The sequence below is a fragment of the Schistocerca americana genome, chromosome 2, assembly GCF_021461395.2.
Source record: "Schistocerca americana isolate TAMUIC-IGC-003095 chromosome 2, iqSchAmer2.1, whole genome shotgun sequence".
NCBI classification, from domain to species: domain Eukaryota; kingdom Metazoa; phylum Arthropoda; class Insecta; order Orthoptera; family Acrididae; genus Schistocerca; species Schistocerca americana.
The window spans coordinates 1,085,672,915-1,085,700,308 of NC_060120.1; the positions used below are offsets into that span (position 1 = coordinate 1,085,672,915).

Sequence of the window (27,394 nt, forward strand, 5' to 3'; positions counted from 1 at the left end):
CACTTCACCTTATGAACTGCTGAAACCCATGGCTGAAACGACATTCAAAGAATTTGGGATCTTGTCATTCACACTTCTTGAAAACATGTCAGGAGAGGGAAATTTATCCAATGAATTCACTTTCCACCTGAGGACCTCACATTTCAAAGCATATTGTGGATTGCTGGAATTGATTGTTTCTGGGTACCACAAATATATTGCTTTACATATTTCAGGCAACGTAGCAAGGGTATATTTCTTTCTGGGAGCAACTGGTTCATGTGTTTGCAGAATGTCTTCCAGTATAAAGTGACTCAATTCCTCATTTTCTTCCATCCATTTGACGATGAAGTTTATACAGTCAATCATTTCAGCACTTTCCAGCTGGCCACAATGTCTTGAAAAAGATGCAAAGAGAAGGAAATGCATGTGACAGTAACTGTGGTACCTACTTTCTGCGGCTTTTTAAAATATGTTCCAGTGCCAAGCCTCCATAAAATGCCTTCACCCCATTCATCTGCTCTAGCTGAAGCAGCCATTCTTATATTTTTTGTGGTGTCCGAAGTTCATTAGGAGGCGCACACTATCTCGCCTGTGTTTATTTAACTTCCATTGTTGGGCCTTTAAGGATACAGAGGCATCTGTCTCACAATAAATACATAGTTAATTGAAATTCAGCTTGTTCACTTTACCTCCTGATGCACATTCTAGAATCTTTTACTTCTCTTTCATCCTTGAGAACATTTGACTTCTTGTGTAGACATCTTTTGACAATTGTCATGAACAACAGTAAAGCTGATGATGATGATGATGATGATGATGATGACAACACAAACACCCAGACCCTGGGCCAGAGATCGTTAGAGTAAAATTAGAATAATTACTGCACTTATAGACGCATTGAAACAGTCATTCTTTCCACGCTCCATATGTAAATCGAACAGGAAGAAACCCTAATAACTGGTACAGTGCACCTCAAGGTGGTTTGCAGTTGTAGAGTATACCCTTATCTTCATTATTTTCAACAGCATCACTGCATGTAAAAACAAGTAGTGCCCGCCATATCAAGGCAATTTGCCTACAAATCATGTGTTTCACAACTCATACACATTGTTGTAGAACTCCACAAATGGCAAAAGAGATTAACTTAACAAGAACAACTTCACTAATTGGGATATGGCAGATGGCCAGTCATTTGACTCTCCTGTTCCAGAATGGGATTTCTGAAAGCAACAAAGGGGGACTAAGTAATAAGTATTGGTAGATACTTCTCATATGATTACCATAAACATTCTGTGCAAATCAATTTATGTCAGATGCATGTAGAAAATTTCAGAGTGAACCTGATCAGTATTGCAATTGACATTTAAAGCCAAGGAGAAAATTCCTGATCTTCCAGGAATTGGAGCACCTTATCAGGTGAAGCAGGCAAAAAGGAATACAAACGTCTCAAAAATGAGATCGACAGGAAGTGCAAAATGGCTAAGCAGGGATCGCTAGAGGACAAATGTAAGGATGTAGAGGCTTATTTCACTAGGGGTAAGATAGATATTGCCTACAGAAAAATTAAAGAAACCTATGGAGAAAAGAGAACCACTTGTATGAATATCAAGAGCTCAGATGGAAACCCAATTCTAAGGAGTATATAGAAGGCCTATACAAGGGCGATGTACTTGAGGACAATATTATGGAAATGGAAGAGGATGTAGATGAAGATGAAATGGGAGATATGATACTGCGTGAAGAGTTTGACAGAGCACTGAAAGATCTGAGTCGAAACAAGGCCCCCGGAGTAGACAACATTCCATTAGAACTACTGACAGCCTTGGGAGAGCCAGTCCTGACAAAAGTCTACCATCTGGTGAGCAAAATGTATGAGACAGGCGAAATACCCTCAGACTTCAAGAAGAATATAATAATTCCAATCCCAAAGAAAGCAGGTGTTGACAGATGTGAAAATTACCGAACTATCAGTTTAATAAGTCACAGCTGCAAAATACTAACGTGAATTCTTTACAGACGAATGGAAAAACTAGTAGAAGCCGACCTTGGGGAAGATCAGTTTGGATTCCATAGAAATATTGAAACATGTGAGGCAATACCGACCCTACGACTTATCTTAGAAGCTAGATTAAGGAAAGGCAAACCTACGTTTCTAGTATTTGTAGACTTAGAGAAAGCTTGTGACAATGTTGACTGGAATACTCTGTTTCAAATTCTGAAGGTGGCAGGGATAAAATACAGGGAGCGAAAGGCTATTTACAATTTGTACAGAAACCAAATGGCAGTTGTAAGAGTCGAGGGACATGTAAGGGAAGCAGTGGTTGGGAAGGGATTGAGACAGGGTTGTAGCCTCTCCCCGATGTTATTCAATCTGTATTTTGAGCAAGCAGTGAAGGAAACAAAAGAAAAATTCAGAGTAGGTATTAAAATCCATGGAGAAGAAATAAAAAACTTTGAGGTTCGCCGATGACATTGTAATTCTGTCAGAGACAGCAAAGGAAATGGAAGAGCAGTTGAACAGAATGGACAGTGTCTTGAAAGGAGGATATAAATGAACATCAACAGAAGCAAAACGAGGATAATGGAATGCAGTCAAATTAAGTCAGTTGATGCTGAGGGAATTAGATTAGGAAATGAGACACTTAAATTAGTAAAGGAGTTTTGGTATTTGGGGAGCAAAATAACTGATGATGGTCGAAGTAGACAGGATATAAAATGTAGACTGGCAATGGCAAGGGATGCGTTTCTGAAGAAGAGAAATTTGTTAACATCGAGTACAGATTTAAGTGTCAGGAAGTCGTTTCTGAAAGTATTTGTTTGGAGTGTAGCCATGTATGGAAGTGAAACATGGACGATAAATAGTTTGGACAAGAAGAGAATAGAAGCTTTCGAAATGTGCTACAGAATAATGCTGAAGATTAGATGGATAGATCAGGTAACTAATGAGGAGGTATTGAATACAATTGGGGAGAAGAGGAGTTTGTGGTACAACGTGACTAGGAGAAGGGATCGGTTGGTAGGACATGTTCTGAGATATTGAGGGATCACCAATTTAGTATTGGGAGGGCAGTGTGGAGGGTAAAAATCGTAGAGGGAGACCAAGAGATGAATACACTAAGCAGATTCAGAAGGATGTAGGCTGCAGTAGGTACTGGGAGATGAAGAAGCTTGCACAGGATAGAGTAGCATGGAAAGCTGCATCAAACCAGCTTCTGGACTGAAGACCACAACAACAACAACCATTCACATAAATAAAAGAATTGTAGGTCTACATGTCATATAATGATGTGAGGTCACTGTGAAATATTGTTTGTCATTTTTCTAAAATCTATTGGTAGACATTTTTCTCCCCACCAATTTCAGGGATGTAAAATGACAAAAAAAGAATTTTAAATATCTACTTTGTAGTAGAATTAAGCTGGCTGATGGCCCTCGCTGTTTTAATTTCTGGTAATCTTAACTGAAAAGTGTTTTCCCTCTGCATACTACATTTATCGGACTGTATATTAATGTGGTAGCAAACGTATTTGATTCTGCTGTTCTACCCACACCCAGTTCTGACAACTTAGCAAAATAAATTTAATGTAATTGATACACAATTTCAAATGACTGCAAAATGATGTAAAGTGTCTCACCTTAAAGGAATTTTTGTGCCAGTTCTGAAACTTGCCTTAGATTTTACAAATCTGTTATGTTTCTGAGGTTGTGGAGAATTTAGTATTATGCGTAATATTTTAGTAGTATCAATTCAGCTTTTGTGTTTGGGCTATAGTTGGATGTGTAAAACGTGGCCTTTGATCCTCCATCATCAGTGGAATGAACTTTTGAAAATAATCGTGTAATATTTGCACCACTGCAGAACTTTATCCAGCAACATTGTGCCTCTAACTAGTGTGTGTAAATTAATGAGAAACAACTGCTATGAGATGAACACGGTTCATTTCATATTGCTTACTCGTATTTTACATTAGTATACTCTGCCATAGCTACCAAGCTATGTGGTGGAAGCCATGGTAAAATACGGTGTCAGTTTCAGGGCGAAGTTGGATCAAATTCCCTCCTGGCCATCCAGATTTTGGTTCCCTGTTCTGTCCATGAGACATTTAAGCATATGGTTCCTTCAGAAAGTCCGTGGGTGTCTCCTGACACATCCTTGACTTGCTCGATTTTGTACTCTGTCCCTTATGATCTCGTTTTTGATGGTCTTTTGTATTGCTCTTTTATTTTCCAGTGTCTCCCCTGTTTTACTATTCATCTTCATTTGTGGTTGCGGTTCCAGTGGAGCCACCATAAATCATGTTGTGAAGAAACAGGAAACTGGAATGATGGGAATCGTATTTAGTTGTGTACCAGACTATAAAACTTGTTCCTCTAATTTGTTCTCAATATTTTGTTTTCATATTCTTTGTGTCAGAATATAGTTTTAAAGCTGACCACTGTTTCACATTAGTGCACCAAAAACACTGTTACACTGTGTCTTATGATGTCAACAGATTCAAGACTGCACGACTTCTGGGAAAGCATGCGACTTTACATACTGGTATCAAGCCTCATCAATGTGACGTGTGTGGAAAACAATTTCGGGAACGTGGAGCACTGAGGGAGCATAACCGGATACATACTGGTGCTATGCCATATACGTGTGAGTTCTGTGGAAAGAACTTCCGTTTCAAGGGTATTCTCACTGTAAGTTTGAGCTAATTTTTATACATACAAACTTTCAAAAAGGAAAATTATTTACTAAAATCTGCCACAATAACTGTAATGTGGACTAACAGGCAGTAAGAGAAACTACATTTAAAAAAATCCTGGAAATATTGTGTAATTAAAATTTAAAAAAGAAATGCTAATCTTCTGACATATTTGATTAATTTTTTTATATTCTGGAAGAGAGACAGTGAAGAGCAGGAAACTACAGTATCTCAAAAAGAAGTAAGAAAGGGAAATATGACATTTGTTCAGAGAGTATCTGGGAAAGGAAACCCATTGTTGTTGTGGTCTGCAGACCGAAGACTGGTTTGATGCAGCTCTCCATGCTACTCTATCCTGTGCAAGCTTCGTCATCTCCCAGTATCTACTGCAGCCTACATCCTTCCGAATCTGCTTAGTGTATTCATCTCTTGGTCTCCCTCTAAGATTTTTACCCCCCACACTTCCCTCCAATACTAAATTGGTGATCACTTGATGTTTCAGAATATGTCCTATCAACCAATCCCTTCTTTTTGTCAAGTTGTACCACAGATTTCTTGTATTCCCAATTGAATGTAGTACTTTCTCGTTAGCTATGTGATTGGCCCATCTAATCTTCAGCATTCTTCTGTATCCCTACATTTCAAAAGCTACTGTTCTCTTTTTATGTAAACTGTTTATTGTCCTTGTTTCCCTTCCATACATATGTTTTTGGACAGGGTCCGCTTTTAACCCAACCATGTTTCACTGCAGTTACAGCATCTTCAGTGGGCTCTTTCTTCTTCTTCACGGATGGATCACTTAGGACCACGCGTAATCAACATTTGTTGGCCTTCCTTTTCGCCCAGTATTCCTTCATGAACAACAAATGGGCTACCTTTCGTTGCGTAGACCATGTATGTCGGTTAGTTTTTCTCTCTTCTTCCTCAAAACCCCGTGTGTTTGTGATTTTTCTGATTTCATTTCTATCGTGTAGATTTGGAGACCCTAATTCTCTCAGGTCTTTTTCCGTCTGTTTGTACCAGTTTGGTCTTGTAGTTTTGTTCTTTAAAAATGTATGGATTTTGTACGTTAACCTGTTTGAGTCCATTCTTTCTAAGTGCCCCATGAATGGGATTCTTCTCATGCGCATTGTGTCTGTTATTTTGGAGATATTTTTATATATTTCTACATTGGGTTTTGGATAATGTACCCCATCTTTAGTTCTTGGTCCTAGGATTTTCCTCATTATCTTACGTTCTTTCACTTCTAATTCCTCTTTTAGTGTTCTGTGTTGAAGGTTTAGTGTCTCAGATGCGTAGAGAGCTTCGGGTCTAATTACTGTTGTATAGTGTCGTATTTTGCAGTTCCACGAGAGACTCTTTTTGTTGTAAGTGTTTTTTGTTAACTGAAATGCCGTCTCCATTTTCTGGACTCTTGATCTGACAGATTTCTTTTCATTACAATTTTCTGCAATCCATTCACCTAAATATTTAAATTCTTTTACTCAAGAGATGTAGTTATTACCAATTTTGAGATCAGAAGGTGCATCTTTGATGTCAGTCATAAATTTTGTTTTTTCAAATGAAATTTGTAATCCTATTTTAGCTGCCTGTTCTTGTAATAATTCTAGCTGTTTCTGTGCATCGGTAATGTCTTGTGCGATCAGTGCCATGTTATCAGCAAATGCTAAACAGTCTAATTCCATGCCCTTATGTCTTGGTCCCAGTCTGTGTGCTGGTGCATCTGCTTTTTTTGATTCTCTAACAACTTTTTCAAGAGCACAATTGAAGAGCACTGGGGACAGTACATCCCCTTGTCGTAGTCCTGTGTCTATTTCAAATTCTGTGCTCAATTCTCCCATAAATTTTATGGCTGTTAAAGATAATAAATGTTCTTTACTTTTTGTATACATGTAAATATTAGTTTTTAAATCTTAATTATAGATATTTGAAACAATACATAAAATTATGAATTCATACCTTTGTACCACATGGTATGGTTTTCCGTACTATGTTTCTACAGTGACTGTTTTGTTTCACAGTTAGTCATCTGCAGAGGACAAACTGTGTATACAGACATTAAAGAACATTCTCTATCTTTAACAGCCATGAAATAAAAGCCCACTGAATATGCTGCAACTGCAGTGAAACATGTTTGGGTTAAAAAACAAAATAGTGTTTTGCTAAAGGCACACCCTATCCAAAAACATATGTATTGTGAAAGCAAACATGGGACAAAAGAGCTTCAACCCCAGGATGATTATTCCCTTCCATACACAGCTACAATCCAGACAAATAATTCAGAAAAGACTTCCTGACACTTAAATCTATATTCGATGTTAACCAATTTCTCTTCTTCAGAAATGCTTTTCTTGCCATTGCCAGTCTACATTTTATCCCTCTCTACTTTGATCATCATCAGTTATTTTGCTGCCCAAATAGCTAAACTCATATACTACTTCAAGTGTCTTGTTTCCTAATTTAATACCGTTAGCATCACCTAGTTTAATTCGACTACATTCGAATTATTCTTGTTTTGCTTCTGTTGATGTTCATCTTATATCCTTCTTTCGAGACACTTTCCATTCCATTCAACTGCTCTTCCAAGTCCTTTACTGCCTCCAACAGAATTACAGTTTCACTGGCAAACCTCAAAGTTTCTATTTATTCTCCATGAACTTTAATTACTACTCCAATTTTTTTTTTCCTTTACTGCTGATCAACATACAGATTGAATAACATCGGGGATAGGCTACCACCCAGTCTCACTCACTTCTCAACCACTGACCCAGAATCTTCGACTCTTATAACTACCATCTGGTTTCTGTACAAGTTGTAAAAAGCGTTTCACTCCTGTATTTTACCCCTGCTACCTACATAATTTCAAAGAGAGTATTCCAGTCAACATTGTCAAAAGCTTTCTCTAAGTCCACAAATGCTATAAATGTAAGCTTGTCTTTCCTTAAATTGCTTTATGATATAAGTGATAGGGTTAGTATTCCTTTCCATGTTTCTACATTTCTCCAGAATCCAAACTGACCTTCCCCGAGATCTGCTTCTACATGTTTTGCAGTCTCCAGTAAAGAATTCGTGTTAGTATTTTGCAACCATGACCTATTAAACTGATTGCTCAGTAATTTTCACACCTGTGAGCAACTGCTTTCTTTGGATTTGGATGTACTACATTTTTCTTGAAGTCTGAGTGTATTTCACTCTCATACACATTGCACCTGTAGGATAGAAAGACTCAGTGTAATGTGACCTTAAGAGAGAATCTCTCCAACTGCACATTAGAGAAATTATTTGCAATATCGGCTTCAAAAATCTCCATCCTTATCAACCTTTAATTTGGGTGTAAAACAATGGAAAGTCCAGGATGGAATAACAACACTATGGAAAGGCAACAATACAAAAGGGATAGATTGCTACTCACCACATAGAGGAGGTTTTGAGTCACAGACAGGCACAATGAAAAAGATTCCTAGAATGTTAAGATTTTGGACAAAATACTATTTATGAAATAGAAAATGTACACACATTCACACAATCACCGGCCGAAGTGGCCGAGCGGTTCTAGGCGCTACTGTCTGGAATCGCGTGACCGCTACGGTCATAGGTTCAAATCCTGCCTTGGGCATGGATGTGTGTGATGTCCTTAGGTTAGTTAGGTTTAAGTAGTTCTAAGTTCTAGGGGACTGATGACCGCAGCAGTTAAGTCCCATAGTGCTCAAACCCATTTGAACCATTCACACAATCATGCCTCACACACACACACACACACACACACAAACAAACACACACACACACTGTCACTGTCTCTGTCTCTGTATGCTGGGACCTGATTGCGGCTGCATCTGATGTGAGCAGCAATCTACTTGAGTAGGTGATGGGTGGGAGGAAGAGGCATTTGTCAGGAAGGGGAAGGGATAGTACGGTATGGGTGGTGGATGGTGCTGCATGTGGGAGTGTACAGGGATGTGTTGGGGACATGATAGGGCTGCTAGGTGCAGTGGTGGGAAGCTGTGCTAGAGGAAAGGAGGGTGGGCAGGAGGAGGAGGTGAGAAGTAGAGAAGGATAAAAAATGGTAGTTGTGTCGGTGGGATGAAAGGCATGTGTGTTGCTAGAATGGGAGCAGGGAAGGTGACAGGTTGATGGAGGACAGGGCTAGTGAAGGTGGAAGACCGAGGTAGTGACGGGAACAAAGGGAGAGCTCCCATCTGCGCAGCTCAGAAAAGTTTGTGTTGACAGCACTTGCTACTGTGTTAAGATTAAATGTTCCCTTTCTTGTAGTGTCCATTGGGTCTACTATTATATATACTCTCTCATTAATTCCACCACGAAGTCTATTATCTTACACACTGTAATTGTTTGGTTTGCTTTTTATGTAAATCTGTTTCTTGGCAAAATATGCGTTACCTTATGTAAATGATGCCTGGTCCAAATCTCAGCTGGTCTTTAATATTGCACCATACTTTCACCTATGACTTGGTACATTCATCTGGGGTTGTTCCAGATGCACAAAATGTGCTGTATCCACCTAACACAATTTAAGCAATACTAAAATGAACAAAGCAAAAAGGAGGTGGTCTGTACCAATAATGATGTCCGCTCATTTTTCTGTTTCTCTTTGTTGTGTCCACCACAAAATTCTCTGTGATACCTGGCCAATCAAAGAGCATACCAAGAACTACAGCAAGACATTTTAGATCTGGGGATGATCCTAGATAGAGAGAGCCAAGGTATGGCATTAGACTAAAATAAAAGATCTTGAAAGAAATAGTACATGTCAAAAGCTGCAGAGCAGCAGCTAAAATGTAATCAGCTTTCTTTGAAGTAAGTGAACATTTAGAAATACAGTGTAATCCATTAAGGTGCGGTTTTTAGAAAATATTGAAATAAGAGAACTCATATGTTTGGAAATGAATGTGTAGGATTTGGGTAACGAACACAGTGTTCGTGATGTGTAATGACTGTCGGCATTACCGATTCACATACACAATATTTAGTTATATGCATTATACGGACAGGCACAACTTAAAACACTCTGTCCGAGGTCCAGAGACGCTGTTTTTGCAGTGATATTCTTGGGGATGGAAGGCAGTAGAGCTTGTGTCCCCACAGGACTCCTCCCCCAATGGCCTGGAGTGCTGAAGTTGTATTGCGGTGTAGTCTTTTAAGTTGTGTTGCGGTGTGGTCTGCCTGTTTATGACATCGGTACTGGCCGAGTAGGTGGTAGCGGAGGTGCCATCGTTAGGTTGTCCACTGGTGATTGTATGTGAGCCTGTCGTGGGGATGTAGGTTGATCCTGTGTCCGGTTTTCCATGTTGTGGTCTGGGGTTGACACATGTAGGATGCCATCCCTGGATAGTGTAGATAAGAGTGCAGCTGTATAGACTGACTGTAGTATCAGTGTGGAGCGGTACAATGATTGCGACACCGTGCTGTTGCTGACCTGTCAATTTTCGTATGTGGCAGATACCACGATCGTCGTGTCATTTAGAGACATTGACATCTTCTGGAAGGTAGTGTTTGACATCGACTGTGACGGAAAACGGGGTTGCGTTGTGGCGTGAGATCGAAGGGACTTCCCCAACGTCTCTGCCCAAGTCCACACTGTCTTCCGTCTATCAACAGACACAGTAGTGGGTTTGCCACCTATCACGATTTTGAATGTGTCAGGTCCTGCTCTTAGTACTTTATACGGTCCACTGTATGCTGGGTACAGCTCTGGCTCGATGACATCTGTGCGTAGCATTACGTGAGTGCAAGTCTGTAGGTTTTTTTTTTTCCACAAGTACAGTGGTTGTTGTGTGATTTGAAGGCAGTGGGACTCTGATGCTGCGTGTCCATTCTCTGACCCGTCATACAAGGTCTGGGAGGTCCTCATTGCCTTCGTCCATTGTCTGTGTGACAAATTCCACCAGGTTCACTGTAGACGATCAACACTATCAAGGCATCGAGGTCATCTTTGTGGGCCGTTCTGATACCCAGCAGCACCCAGGATAGCATCTCTGACCATTCGTTATTGTGGCACACCAGTGCTGTTTACAGCGTATGGTGCCACCACTCCACTAGGCCATTTGACTGTGGATGGTAGGTAGGCTGTGGTACGAAATCGGTGGCAGCCACAGAGGCAGTACAGTTCTGTAAACATTGTCGATTCGAATTGTCTGCCCTGATCGGTTGTTAGCGGTCAGGGCCGCCAAATCCCGCTATCCGTTGGCTGATAAATGATCTCACTACTGTCTCTGCTGATATGTCCCTCAGCGGAGCAGCCTCCACCCCCTGAGTCATTCGGTTGATGACCAATAGGATATAACTAAATCTGTTTGATTCAGGTAGTGGCTCTACTAAATCTGTATGAGCGTGCCAAAAATGGCCCTTCGGGACAGGGAAGTTCCGTAACACCCGTGGTTGTGTCATCCTGTCTTCGCACTCTGGCAAGGAATGCACACTTGTGTCCAAGTGGCACAATCCCTCTTCGTATTCGACCATATGTAATGCTCCGAAAGTAATTTCATTGTGGGATTCACTCCAGGGTGAGCTAAGTTATGGAGCAAGTTATGTTGTTCAGCAATAGTTGCCAGGGACAAAAGTTCATTGCCTCCCAGTTGACACGTCACATCAAACTAGTTGGTTTCAGGCACTGGGCATTGTCGTAGTTGTAATCTGTGCGTCCACAAGATTATCAAAATCCAGTTAATTGGTCATGGCCACTAGGTGGGACAGGTAGTCCACAACCATATTGTCCACTCCGAGCACGTGGTGAACGTCTGTTGTGAACTGTGAGATGTGGTCCAAGTGCCTAAACCTGGTGGTGTGGCAGTGGCAGACGGGTTAATGCTTGATGGTATAGTAAGTGGTCTCCCTTCGATATCATCGCAGGAGTCGCACACCACTTTGTACGTGGCCAGTAGTTTGTGGTCAAAGGTTGACCACCTCCTTTGACAGTATGTCAGTTTCCTTAAGAGAAAACGGAGAGGTTGTGTCATCCCTGGCACTTTCTGCTGTAATACAGCACCTATCGCTCGGTCGCTTGCATCTGATGTAATGATAAGATGAGCATCCCGTTAAGGCCGTGCAAGTGTGATGGTGTGGGCTAGTTGAGCTGTAGTGTTGTCGAATGCAGTTTGCATCTCAGCTGTCCTTGTTAGCTTCCTCTTCACCGATGTATTTCTCCTCCGTAGAGCTTCTGTGATGGGAAGTAAGAGTTTCAGCTGCCTGGAGTAGGTGTTGTCAGTAGACAATTTACGTAGTTCTTGGTAATTTGTGAGAGGGGAACAGTTAGTAATCTACTCAATTTTGCCCTGTGTGGGCCGTATGCCTGTTGGGTTGACTGGAAGGCTAATGAACATGATGCAAGGCTGTCACAGGTGGTATTTGTCAGTATTAATTTCCACCCCGTGTTGTGACAGCTTGTCGTGTACTCCATGCAGGTGTCGTACATGTTCCTCTGTGGATTTTGAGAATATAATTAAATCTTAGAAATAGCAGTAACCGCGTGGCACATTGAAAAACATCAAGGAATCTTTGCCATGTTTGTGCAGCGTTTTTCAACCCAAACAGCTTGAATAAGAATTTATGTGAACTGAATGGAGAGATAATGGCTGTTTTGTGAATCTCCTCCATAGATATGTGGGAGTACGTTCTTTTACTGTCCATTACACTAAAGATGGTTGCCCCTGCCAACTCGTGTGTGAAATCTCGGATATTCAAGACAAGGTAGCTATCTATAATTGTTCTGGCGTTGAGGTACCAGTAGTCGCCACAGAGGCACCATGAACCATCTTTCTTTGGCCGCATAGTGATAGCTGATGCCCGTGCACTGTTGGAAGGTCTGGGGGTTAGGCGGTGGTGGTGGTGGTGGCATACGGGAGGTGGTATTAATTCTGTGGACGGTGCCGTCCATAACTATGCCAACTGTTTTGATTGGTAGGGATGGTCCAGGAGACAGAATCCTGTTGTCTAACCTGTCCACAGAGGTGGTATCCTTGTCGGTGAGTGATTAGCTCGTGAGAGCAGAAACATTGTCACTGTTCATCCTGCTTGTGAGAGCTGCATCACCAAGTATAATAGACACCGTAACAACCTGTGTATCCGTGCTAGTGGTTGTGCAGCTATCCTGCGGCTGTTGGGTGCATCAGGCCATCTGTAGTCGCTGCCAGATTCATTGCAGTTGGCTGTCCAGTTCGTGATGGCAGCTGCATAGCTGCTAGTTTTCTGTACGTGTTTTGTTGTTCTCTTTGTAGATGTTCGTGTAGGCCGTATTTCTTTTGTCTAGTTCATTGTACAGTGTTGCACATTGTAATGCAAGATCCGCTGCGTTCTCCAAGTCTAGCAGTGGAGGGGAAGGGTCTATGAAGGAAGGCAGACTGTCACTGCAGACGCCCCCTGTAGGGTGTTGTCCATCACCTTGTAATAACAGAGCCCTTCTGAGGTCTGGGATGAGACGTTAATGACAGAGGAAGTCCACTCCGAGCAACAGTTCCACTGTTTCAGCCCCAAAGAAAGTCCGTGGGCACAGTGTGTGGTCGTGTAACTAGAGTGTCGCGGAGGTTGTCCCCATTACCAGTGTTATTGCGTCATTTGCCGTTCGGAGTTGTACAGTTGAGGGCTCGTAATCTTGTGTTTTGGGATGTGGGGGTAGTGTGCTGATGTCCGCGCCCATATGGACCGGCAGATACTGATGTAGCCGGCGGTCGTAAACAAACAGTTGCATGCCATCTGCTCGTGTGTGTGGCGTGTTATGTGCTTCGGTATTGCCAGTAGAAAGGCAACTTGCTGTGGGGAGGCAGGCTGGTGCACGCCTGGCCACCGGTGTAGTTTGGGTAGTCACACGGCTGTCGGCAGTGGTGTGCATTGGCGCTGAACTGCGCGTGAAACCAATATAGTCGCTTGTCGTTTTATTTTGGCTGTGCTGTGTTGTGGCTGACCAGCCATCAGCTGTCTCCCTTTCTTGTTGATTTCCTGCAGGAACAGAGTCTGTGCACCGTGATTGTTGCTGCGCTGCAGCGGTCGTGGCCTGAAGTTAGCTGAGGGTCCAGTTACGGGGAAGGGGAGGGGGGGGGTTCACCGTGCAGTAGTTCAAAATCACTATGAACTGGCATTATCTCTCCCTGAGACCACCAAATACACTGATCTACTTGTTTGTTGTCACTGATAGTTCGGCATTTGTTACGCCACTGTGGTTGGTAACCTGTCAATGCCTGACATCTCAATTATGATACTCACTCGGTTCATAGGGAGACGTGCGAGTAGCATTAGTACCACTTGAATGTAAGATGGTTGGAACTTAAATCGTAGCAACTATTTATTCACAACCGATACATTTGCACCTGTTACTGTCCTTCAAAGTAGTCACCAGCATTGTGTAGAAACCATTGCCAGCAATGTGGAAGGCGTAGTATACTGTTAGCAGAGCCTGTTCTGTTGATGGTGAGGATGGAGCGGTCTACTGCCTGTTGAATCTCTGGAACAGTTCTGAAGCGAATGACACGAAGTGGTTCATTCATCTTTGAAATCAAATCCAAGTCAGAAGGTTGGTTGGGGTTAAAGGGACCAGACTGCTACGGTCATCGGTCAAAGTCAGAAGGACTTAAGTCCGGGGAGTATGGTGGATGGTTACAGTACTTACCAGTCCCATCGACCGAACAGAGCAGCTACAGCTTGCGCTGTATTCACCCACGCATTGTCATGCAAAATGATGGGTGGGTTGCACAGAAAGTGTCGCCACTTCTTTTGCAAAGCTGGTCGCAGATGATGCTCCAACAACGAACAGTAATACTGTGCATCGATGGTCTGCCATGGAGGAACGTAATGCGTTAGCATAACACTGTCACAGTTGTACACGAGAATCACCATAACTTTCACCATACTGGGGCTCTGACACCCTTTTGACTTTTGCGGCAACCCACAATTACGCCATTTGTCGGATTGGCAATTCAGTTTTGGCTCATACAATGTGGCACGTCTCATCCAGTGTTACGATATGGCATAAGAAAGCCCCTCCTTGGTGCTCATAGTGCTCCAAGTAGCATTGTAACAATCCATTTCTGCATTTCCGTCAGTTCCTGCGGAACCCATCATGATGCAATTTTTCGCATGCCCAGGGGTTCCTTCAGGTAATGTGGCAACAGTGTGCACTTCTTCTTCAGAGATACTAGGACGACCTGCCCGATGCATGTCTGCCACAGTTTGACGACCTTCGTTGAAGGCTTTTACCCAACGTGCCAAGGTTCTGCATGGCAGTGCTGATTCCCCACACACCTCTTAAGATCTTGATGACACTGTCATGCAGTACGACCTCTGGCACATTCAATTTTGCTCCAACACCATTGTGTCCATTTTGAAAACATAGTGTCAGACCACGCGCTCACAAGTGACTGTGTTTCCCTCGTTTGTGCGCATGCTGGTGACATGGGATGGGCGAGTCCATTTGCTCAGAGGTTAGGTAGATATGTCAACAATGTGTGCTATCAGCGACAATATTAGATACCCTTGCATAGTGTCTCCACAGCAGTGTTGCCACTATTTAAGTTCCAACCTACGTATATCAACTGGAACACTGCACTCAAAAATGCTCGGAGTGGAAGGGTAGCGCCATTCTTCACTACCACCGCTTGTCATTGTCCCTTCGTTATATAGTCTGACGAGGTTAGTGTCCACATAAGCACTCGTAGCACTATTTTCAGTGTTCGTTAAAGGCACTGTAGTTAATGGAAGTTCAATATTGTAGTCCTTATGTGTGCGATGATGTGACAATGGTTGCATTGTTGTGCGGGTATTAAACACAGAAGTATTGCAATTTCCATCTTGTAACGCTGAAAGTCGTTAGATAAACACCCACAACACTTGCTGTTATTGACTACAGCTGGCTAACTGTCAGTGTATATAGGATACACATCAGCAAAGTGTTGGATTCTCATGTTGGGTGGAGGTGGAGCAATGTGTCACATGAAAATGTCGTGGCACAGTCGTCAAAAAACTTGGGGTCACCAATGTTGGATTTGGGTAATAAACATGATGTTCATGATGTGTAATGACTGTCAACATTACTGATTCACACACACAATATTTATTTATACACCTTGTACAGACAGATTCAACTTAAACACTTGGCATCTCAGAACACACTGTCCAAGGTCCAGAGATACTGTTTTCACAGCTATATTCTTGGGGACAGAGGTCCATAGAGCTTGTGTCCCCACAAATATATTACTGTGAAAATACCATGTTATCTCCAAATCAAGAAGTTTGATGTTAATACATTTATAATTGCAAAATATTGTGCCTTGACAGTGAGGAACGAAATGTAATGAAATGCTATTTACCTTCAAAGTTAAAAGGATAGTAATGCTACCACTAAACATCTGCAAGAATAAGAGAAATATTAGTGGCATCACACTCACATTTGCATCTGTGGACATTAAAGTTTTGTGAAACATTTTAACCCAATCAGTATGAGAGACTTGTGTCTGTCTGGATTTTTGTCTCCTGAAAGCTACACTCGAATTCTAAGTTTTGCTGCAAATTACTGACAGAACATACTTGTTACTTATATCAAATTTAAACTCATTTATTTCTGCATCTAAGGATGCCTCAGAACATTTTTGCTTCATTTATGTTTAAGGCCTCATGCTGAAAAGAAATTTCATATCCATTTTTTAACATTTTATCAACAAACACTGTATATACATGTCATAAAATTAGAAAGTATAGGCAAATTGTAACTGCATTGTCATATTACCAGAACATTCCATAAATTGTAATAATATCATAATTACTGAAACGGATTTTTTTGAAAGTTTCTGATTTTTTGAAACTTTCTGTGGAGTATTTTTGCAACATTGGGAAGTCGAATGAATTCCATCATCATATTTTGCATATTGTTAAATGTTAGTCACATAGATTGTTTATAATATGTATGTTAAAGCATGTCAACATGCTACATTGCTCATTCTAGCAAGCATTGTATTATACTCTTTATTTAAATATACTTAAAAGAAACATTGTGTATTCAGATGGCATCCTGTAGCTGTACAAGTGTGAAACTAGTGAAGTTTATGCCAGAACTTTCCACACCATATTAACAGAAACATTTATAGATTCCATGATTTTATGCTAAACATTATTTATGTTATATGTAATACTCAGACAGGAGTCAGACTGTGGAGCAAAGATTCCAAAGAATGGCTTGCACTAGAACAGCAAGAGTGTCACTTTGTGGCATCTTTTGATAATTGCATAATTTAGTCATTTTATTCCAAAAGAAAAAGTAATTACTCAGACGCAATAGCTGTTAGAACAGAAATAGGAAGCACACTTAATAGTGTGAAAGTCCAGGAAGAAGGACTTGCTGTGGTGGATGCATCTATACTATTATTATTATTATTTATTATAGATATCTGTAAGTATAACCTGCTTATGTCTATATCCAAACAAGCTTTTATCCACTAGGCAATTACTGTGTGGATATCCATGGACATGTCCATCTGTGCAGAACTCTAGCTCTAGTGCAACTAAAACTGTTATTTGGCACTCGATATTTGGAACTTAATTGCTTTAAACAGAGCATTCAACACCACACACAAACTGTCTACCATTATAAGTGTGCAACACCAAAGTGCCATTTCACGTGCAGTGTTCAGTAGTGGGTTGTGTACATGTAGTAAACTATCAGGCACTGGTGGCAGTCTGTTTCACTGTCACCGGCCACAACAGGCAAAAGCACGTACTACCTTTGCAGGCAGTCAAAAGAATAGTAGACATGGAAACCAACTAAAATCAGATATAAATTTCCAGTGTGCATCTAAGGAGAAATAATAATTCTAAAAAAGACAGGACACGACAGTGACGATATGACAGCAACAATATTACTGTAAGGTAAAAACACCTAACAATGTATTATAACTTTTCCGGTCGTAGTTACAGGCCATTATATTAAGACCATTGCTTACTTATGTATTTACAGATCACCTGATGATGGCAATATGCCAAAATGGGCTCATTGTGAATGTTTTATAAAAACAATTACAGAGCTGAATTGTGAGTGCCAGAACATTCTGCGATAACAGTATTCTTATTTTGCTCTTAATTCTGCTCCTTATCTTTTCAAAGATTAGTAAAAATGCTGTCAATCCACACTGGTAAATGTATGTATAATGGGAACTGCCATGTGTAATTTTTATTCTCATGATACATTGGTATAAATATTTGCTACCCAGTAGCTTATGATGGACTGAGAAATATATAATAGATTGAGCAGTTCTATTCATTACTATTCCAAAAGAGTACATGCTGACATTTATTTCATTGATGTGCTGGAAAAAAGTATATTGTCACTTAAAGGGTTTACATAAATGAAACCACGTTTGGTACACACTTTGTGAATCTTAATTGCATGCAGGTGCACAGGCGCCAGCACACGGGGGAGAGGCCGTACAGCTGTCAAGAGTGCAGGCGAGAGTTCACAAATTGGGCAAACTACAATAAGCACATGAAGAGGCGTCACCGGAACAGTGATGACCCTAATGCCATAAATACCAACAGAAGCACTACTCGTACTTACCAGGTGAGTAATATCAATGGGTAATGGAATGTAGTGGAATTAAATTAGGTGATGCTGGGGGAACAATATTAGGAAACAAGACACTTAAGAGTAGTAGACGAGTTTTGCTATTTGGAAACAAGACACTTAAGAGTAGTAGACGAGTTTTGCTATTTGGGCAGCAAACTAACTGATGATGGCTGAGGTAGAGAGGATATAAAATGTAGACTGACAATTGCTAGAAAAGTATTTCTGAAGAACAGAAATTTGTTAACATTGAATATAGATTTAAGTGTTAGGAAGTCTTTTCTTAAGGTATTTGTGTGGAGTGTAGCCATGTAAGGAAATGAAACATGGATGATAAACAGCTTAGAAGAGAAGACAGTAATAGCTTTGGAATGTAGTGCTACAGAAGAATGCTGAGGATTATATGGGTAGATCACGTAACTAACGAGAAAGTACTGGGAACAACTGGGGAGAACAGAAGTTTGTGGCACAACCTGACTGGAAGTGTGGGTCAGTTGACACGACATGTTGTGAGACATCAATGGACCACCATTTTAGTACTGGAGGGAAGAGAGAGAGAGAGAGAGAGAGAGAGAGAGAGAGAGAGAGAGAGAGTGAGAGTGTGTGTGTGTGTGTGTGTGTGTGTGTGTGTGTTTGGGGGGGGGGGGTAAAAATTGTAGAGTGAGACAAAGAGATGAATACAATGAGCAGATTCAGAAGGATGTAGGTTGCAGAAGTTATTTGGAGATAAAGAGGCTTTCACAGGATAGAGTAGCCTGGAAAGCTCCATCAAACTAGTCTTTGGACTGAAGACAACTCATTCGAGTGTAGACATATTTTTATTTCCTATACATTTGGAGAACTTCTTATTTGACTGCAAATCACTGTCAAGTGCATGCCATAGTGCCAGCTGTTATGGCTCCTTCACATTACCACCCATGTATGGATCATGGAAAGACTGACAACAGCACACTGTAATTAGCCTAATCATGTCCTGGCAGTCCCTATTGGAGTGACACGAAGTGAGTGTAGGAGGCTGTAGTATATTCCTACTCAGCACTTAGAACTGATTCTTAAACTTTCTGAATAGGATTTCTCAAGATAGTGTGCATCTATCTTCAAGCATATTCCATTCCAGTTTCTTCAGTATTTCTGTGACATTCTCCCATGGCTCAAATAAACCTGTGACCATTTGTGCTGCCCTTCTCTGTACATGTTCAATATTTCCAGTTAGTCCTAACTGGTACAGATCCCACACACTTGAGCAATATTCTAGAATGGGACACAATAAAGCAATCTTCTTTCTTGACTTATTGCATTTCCATTTTATTCTACCAATGAACTGAAGTGTGCCACCTGCTATGACTGACCAATGTGATTGTTCCATTTCATATCCCTAGAGATTGCTACACTCAGGTACTTGTATGTGTTGACTTATTGCAATTGTAACTTATTGATGTTGTAGCCATAGGACATTACTTTTTTTCATTTTGTAAAGTGTTCATTTTCACATTTCACAAGAATGATGCTTTCTAAATCCGTGTTGACTATGTGTCAATAGACCATTCTCTTCAAGGTAATTTGAACACAACATATGTCCTAAAATCCTACTGCATATCAAAATTAGTGGCATGGGTCTGTAATTTAGTGAATTATTCCTACTACCTTTCTTGAATATTGGTGTGATCTATGCAATTTTCCAGTTTTTGGGTACAGATCTTTCGTTGAGCGAGCATTTGTTAATGATTGTCAAATATGGAGTTATTGCATCAACTTTCTCTGAAAGGAACATAATTGGTATACAGTCCAGACCAGAAGACTTGCTTTTATTATGTGATTTAAGTTGCTTCACTACTCTGAGGATATCGACTTCTAAGTTATTCATGTTGGCAGTTGTTCTTGTTTCAAGTTGTGGAATATTTACTTCATCTTCTTTGGTGAAGGAATTTTGAATGGCTCTGCTTAGTAACTCTGCTTATTAGCATTGTAGCCAATATTATTTCCATTGCTATTGTGCAGAGAAGGCATTGACTGTGTCTTGCCACTAGCAGACTTTACATACAACCAGAATCTTCAAATTTTCTGCCAAGTTTCGAGATAAAGTTTCGTTGTGGAAACTATTATAAGCATCTTGCATTGTTGTCTGCACTAAATTTTGAGCTTCTGTAAAAGATCGCCAGTCTTGGAGATTTTGTGCTATTTGAATTTGGCATGCTTTTTTTGTACTCTCTGCAGCAGTGTTCTGACCCATTTTGTATATCAAGGGGAATCAGCTCCGCCGTTTGTTAATTTATTTGGTATAAATCTCTGAATTGCTATCAACACCATATCTGGTCTACATTTACATTGTTAATTTGGAAGAGTGGAGATTGTGTCGGGAAGGCGTCAAGTGAATTTTTGTCTTCTTTTTTAATTAGGTATATGTTTCATTTATTTTTGGAGGAGTTGGGGTGTTACAATATTCAGTCTCACTATGACAGCCCTGTTTTCACTAATCCCTGTATCCATTTTGATGCTCATTATTATCTCAGGATTATTTGTTGCTAAGAGATCAAGTGTGTTTTCACAACCATTTACTTTTCGCATGGGTTCATGAACGAACTGCTTGAAATAACTTTCAGAGAATGGATTGAGCACAAGTTTGGATGATATTTTATGCATAACCCTGGGTTTAAACATGTATTTTTTCCAACATATCAAGTTTAATTTAAGGTCACCACAAACTATAATTGTCTGAGTCGGATATGTGCTTGAAATTGATCTCAAATTTTCATTGAACCTTTCAGCAGGTGTATCATATGAGTTGGGAGATCAGTAAAAGGATCCAATTATTATTATATTGTGGTTGCCAAGGATGACTTCTGCCCATAATAACTCACACGAACAGTCTGCTTCAATTTCATTACAAAATAAACTACTTGTCACAGCGACGAACACTCCACCACCATGTTTAGTGTATCCTTTCCACAAAAATTTTGGCTCAACCTATCTCCGGCTTTAGCCAGCTTTCAGTGCCTATAACAATTCAAGCATCAGTGTTTTCTATTAGCACTTGGAGCTCTGGTACTTTCCCAACACAGCTATTTACAACTATTTTACCAATGGTTCCTGTATCTACATTGTTCCTATGTTTGACCTGCACTCTTTGTGACTGAAGCCCTTTTTGTGTTTCCCCAAGTCCTCTAACCTATAAAACCATCCAGTCCACACCCCACAGCCTCTGCTACACTTGTAGCTGCCTGCAGCATGTAGTGGACTCCTGACATACTCAGCGGAACCCGAAACCCAAGCACCCTATGGCCATAAGCCCATAATGAATACCTCAGGCAAATAAATAGATCAAGAACATGAGAATGTGCTCCATAATAAACGTTCTTATGTAATAAAGATAGTTCTAACCCTCAAAATTACCTTTCCACTCAACATTACCAAAACACACAATTCATACACTTTTTCATTTATACATCAAGGTAACACAGGATTTTCCTATTAATCAGATTGTTGTTTGCTTTTTTGAAATTCTGACCAATAAAATGGCAGACAATTTTATATCCTCTCAAAATGGAGAATCCAGGATGGAATGTAACAATATTAGAGAAAGATAGTTTCTACTCACCATATAGTGGAGATGCTGAGTCACGATAGGCAAAACAAAATGATTCACACACTTATAGCTTCATGCCCTTAAGGCTTTTGTCAGTGATAAACACACATACACACAAGCACACAGACACTCACGCAAATGCACACACGTCTGCAATCTCAGGCAACTGTGACTTCAGTGGTGAGTAGCAACTTTCCTTCTCTAGTATTGTTACATATCCACAAGTATATTGGACAGTACCCTTGTGTATCACTTCTGTAATCTTGCTTGTAGGTGGGTGTGACATCTGCTTTCTTCCAGCTACTGGGCACTGTTCTGTGTTCAAGGAACCTATGGTAGAGTATGGTTTAAATGGAGACTAACTCATCAGCAAATTTGGTATCGATTCTATTAGGGGTTCCATTTGGGCCTGGAGCTTTGTTCAATTTTAGTGATTTCAGCTGTTTCTCAGCACCACAGTTGCTACTGTCTATATCACTCATCTTTGCACTGGTGTGAGAATTAAATTTGGGGCAGTATCCCTGGATTTTCCTTTGTCGAAGGACATTGAAAATGGAGTTAAGCATATCTGCTTTCACTTCGCTACCATCTGTTTCAGTTTCTGTCTTGTGCATGAGTGTTGGACACTAACTTTGGTAACACAGTCTTTACATATGACCAGAATTTCATTGTGTTTGTTGAGAGATCTTTTGATAATACTCTGCTACATTTGTCATTGAAAGCTTCACACATTGCTCTCTTGACAGTCAAATATGTTTTGTTCAGCATCTCTCTGGCTATAGCCATGTGCTTTGTTCTACTCCTATTGCATATTATGCAATACTCTACACTACTTTTAGAAGTTCCTTTACAGTGACTGTTTACTTTGTAGGGCCCTTCCCATCATGAACTGTTCTGCTAGGTACATATCAGTCAAGTCTGTAGTCAATTATTCTTTTAAACCTGAGTCATATTTCTTCTACGTGCTCCTTTCTAGAGCTAAAAGTTTTTATTTTGTTATTGAGATACCACACTATTGCTTCTTTATCTAATTTCCTGAACATGTAAATCTTTCTATTTATTATAGTAGCCCATTGTACTTTGGTAACCAGAGTTCATGTTAACTGATAGCAGTCCCAAATATCCTTTAAAAGGGTAAGGTCAATTTGTTGCTGTTAGAACCAATATATTTCTGTCATGAGTAGGTTTCCGAACTATCAGTCTTATTTTTGATAAGGATAGAAGCCAAGGAATATGCTGACATCATCAGTAACTTTTCTGATGGTGATTTGGCGATTTTCCAGAACCATTTTCTTTACTTATTCCACACTGTTGCCAGTAATTGATGTAGTAGGGCATCTAGCACAATCATCGTCATCAGTTAAAGTAAACATTCTTGAGCTCTCAAAAACATATATAACCTTCTTTATTTTTTTATTTTTTTTTTTACTGTCAACAGTAAACTACATACTCAAAATGGCTGAAAATGCAAAGATACTTGAGGAACATGTGTACCAGCAAGATAAAAAAAATTGAAAATCATTTCTATGAAGCCCTCAAAATTTAAATAAAATCCCATTATTTTGTTATCACACGTCATATGTAAATGTAGATGTGCTTACACCAACTCAACTACATGTAGTTCTCAGGGAAGGCATTTAGTAATATTTCATAGAACATCTTGTCACACCCACCATGTACTAAATAGTAATTTTCCCAATTGTAGGATGATTAGTCTCATCTAATGATGACAATCAGTTTCCCTTGGAGTAAATGACTTTCTTTTGCCTCGGAAAACAATATTCACTTTACTTCTCATTATAATAGACAGCAAAACTTTGGTGCAACACTGTTGTAAGGAGAGTAGCCTTTGAAAAGTTTCCCTAATTTTTCCAGGTAGCATCTCTCTGACATTACACATAAATTGTATGTCCATGTTCCTTCACTCCACTGGAGACTTCAATAGTCACCACGAACTTTGAAAACACTCTCTGAATGATGAAAATGGGAGCACGCTTGCAGAATGGGTCAAAGAGAATAATCTCCATCTAGTGTTTGATGCCAAAGATCAAGGCACTTTCAGGTCAGCTGCTTGGGACAAGGATTCAAATCCTGACTTATGCTTTATTAGCTACAACGAAACTGGCTTTCCCATCAACGCCACAAGGAGAGTGATAGATGTCTTTCCTCACAGCCAACACAGACCTGTAATAATACAAATTGGCTGCACGGTTCCTGTCATATGATCAACTCCACATGCTTGATGGAATTTCCAGAAAGCTGATTGGATGAAGTTTTCAACGGAACTGGATAAGACCATTCGATGGATACCTCCATCACATAATAACTATCAACGCTTCATTGGTGCAATAACAGCAACAGCTAAAAATGTGTGCCAAGAGGATACTGAAAAGGATATGTTCCAGGATGGAACGATGAAAGTGGAACACTGTATCAACACTTCCAGCGAAGTGGGGACCCAGAGGTAGCTACGGAACTATTGTCCAGCTTGGACGTGTCTCGGAGGCAGAAATGGGCAGAAATAGTCGAAAATATGGACTTTACCCACTCGAGCAGGAAAGCATGGAGTCTTCTGAGAAAACTGGGAGGAAGTGCACCAGCATGCAGAAAAAATTCCGAAGTAACACTAGAGCAAATTGCTTCCCACATCATTACTACCTCAAGAGTACTTCCTGACAAGAAACATACAAGACATATTAGACGACAGCTCTGTGACCTGGAAAAGAAGGCATCTCCCTCATCTGAGTATACCCATCCCTTCACAGTTTCAGACATTGACTCTGGACTGAAAGACCTCAAACCTCTTAAGGCGCTGAATTTGATGGTATCCATCCAGAATTCCTGATCCATATTGGAGGAAAAGCTAAGAAATGGCTGGCAGAATTCTTCACTGACATCCTGCTAACTGGTCAACTTCCATTGGAGTTTAAAAAGGGGAATATAATATCTGTTCTGAAACCTGGCAAATCCAGCAACAAGGTAGAAAGCTATCGCCCCATTGCCCTACTTAGCTGCTGCTACAAGCTTTTTGAAAGGTTAGTATATAACAGAATAAGTAGCGCTATCCTAGAGAACGTTCCAGTTGATCAGGCAGGCTTAAGACCAGGGCGTAGCTGCTGCGATCAAGTATTGTGTCTCAAATCCTTCATAGAATCAGGATACCAAATGAAGCAGAAAACATCTTTGGTATTTGTTGATCTAACTGCAGCATTCGACACTGTGTGGAGGGAAGGCCTTATCTACAAATTTCTCCGCATCATACCCTGCAGAACAATGGCTCGAATGATTAACAGCAAGCTAAGTGATCAGAAGTTCCAGGTAATCACTGGAAGCAACATAAGTAAAGAGAGGAAGCTGAACAATGGATTGCCTCAGGATAAGTTCTCTCACCCTCACTGTTCAACCTATATCTATCTGGTCTACCTGACACTTCGTCCAGAAAATACTGCTATGCCGATGACCTGGCTCTAGCCGTAAAACACCAGGAAATGAAGACAACAGAAGAGATTCTAGCTAATGACCTGTCTGCATTAGATAATTACTTCAAAATCTGGAGACTCCAACCCAGTGTGAATAAAACAGAAGTGTGTTGCTTCCATCTAAATAACCGGTTGGCGAATGTAAAACTGGAAGTAAGTTGCAGAGGCAGAATTCTTCGTCATAATTGGAACCCAAAATATCTTGGTGTCATCCTGGATTGTACACTATGCTACAAACACCACCCTTTTAACTCAGCTCAAAAATTGAGAACTCAAAACAACATCCTCCATAAGCTATGCAGAACTACCTGGGGATCTTCAGCAACCACCCGGCAATCTTCATCTCTGGGCTTGGTGTACTCAAGTGCTGAGTATTGTGCGCCTGTTTGGACGAACAGTCATCATACAAGGCTTGTTGATACCCAGCTGAATACGACAATGTGCATAATATCAGGCGCAATCAGATCTACTCCAGTTTATTGGCTTCCACTGTTAACCGGTATAATGCCTCCTGATCTACGCAGATGTACTGCCCTTATGAGAGAATTCCACAAGATCTCCAGGAATTCTAACCTACCCGTGCATAGCGACCTGCCACTTTTAAATCGTAAGAGACTGAAATCATGCCATCCAACTCTGTGCGATGCTGCTGACATGGTTGCTAAGGATTTCAAACCTCTTGAAGAATGGAAAGGTCGGTGGGAAGCAATGACAGATGTGCACCTGCATAACATCTTCTCAGATGCTAAACTTCAAAGTGGATTTGACCTACCACGCAAGACCTAGAATACTCTCAACAGAATCCATACCGGCCATGGCCAATGCAAGGATGCTCTCTTTAAGTGGAAGAAGCTGCCTGATCCAGCCTGTGACTGCGGGGCTCCATACCGGACTGTTCACCACATTGTCAGTGAATGCAGGATTCGAGCCTATCACGGTGCCAAAGAGGACTTCCTGCTAGAAACCCCAGATGCAGTGCGCTGGATTGAAGGACTGGATATTCAGTTGTAAAGACAAACTTAAGTTTCTTGTGTGTCAATATGTACATAATAGAGGGAAACATTCCACATGGGAAAAATATATCTAAAAACAAAGATGATGTAACTTACCAAACGAAAGCGTTGGTATGTTGATAGAGACACAAACAAACACAAACACACACACAAAATTCAGGCTTTTGCAACCCACGGTTGCTTCATCAGGAAAGAGGGAAGGAGAGGGAAAAACGAGAGGATGTGGGTTTTAAGGGAAAGGGTGAGGAGTCATTCCAATCCCGGGAGCGGAAAGACTTACCTTAGGGGGAAAAAAGGACAGGTATACACTCGCGAGTGAGCGAGCGCGCGAGCGAGCGAGCGCACACACACACACACACACACACACACACACACACACACACACACACACATCCATCCGCACATATACAGACACAGACATTTTTCTACCAAGCAATGGTATGAGAACAACGAGGAGAAGTTAACAAGTTGGGAAATACTGCAGGCGGATCTGCGCAAGTTTTTTGGCGACACAAAACGACAGAAGTGCAAGACTGAAGATAAATTAAAGTGCAGGGCACAGCGTCCAGGAGATACTACAGCATCCTACATTCAAGACAACTTGGAGCTGTGTAAAATAGTGAATCCTAGAATGGAGGAGGAGGATACAGTTGCACATCTCATGAAGGGTGTTGCTGAGGACGTGTATCAAGCCCTACTCCTGAAGGAGGTTTCGACTGCAGACGACTGCATAAAATGGTGCCAGTATATCGAGACAATGCATAAAAAAACAATTACACGCAAGATGTTTGAACAGCTTCCAAATGTCTTATTGATGTCTGTGGTGGAGGAAGCAACTGATTTCACAAGTGTTCTTTGTGAGATAGTGAGAGAGGAAGTTCGGAAGGCACTCGGATTACACGGAGAGCAAAACACCGAGACGCTTCAAGAGGTCATAAGGGAGGAAGTGGAACAGATATTGAACCCAATCTCACGTCCTTCATTTCCCTTTAAAATGGTGAAAAAGTCGAGATCCAGGCTGAGTTACATTCCTACAATGCTGCATGAGGAACCTGTTTGGGCACCAAGGAAGACTGATGTCTGGAGGACCCAGG

At 40.8% G+C, this 27,394-nt stretch overlaps 1 protein-coding gene across 1 annotated transcript in view; it reads left to right on the top strand.

The window, feature by feature from the left end:
- LOC124596488 (zinc finger protein 879-like) overlaps positions 1-27,394 on the top strand; it is a 358,944-nt gene that overhangs the window by 294,148 nt on the left and 37,402 nt on the right. The window contains exons 7-8 of the mRNA XM_047135638.1: positions 4,476-4,668; positions 18,058-18,222. Coding sequence (XP_046991594.1) covers positions 4,476-4,668; positions 18,058-18,222 — 358 coding nt within the window. The remainder of the gene's footprint in view (positions 1-4,475; positions 4,669-18,057; positions 18,223-27,394) is intronic.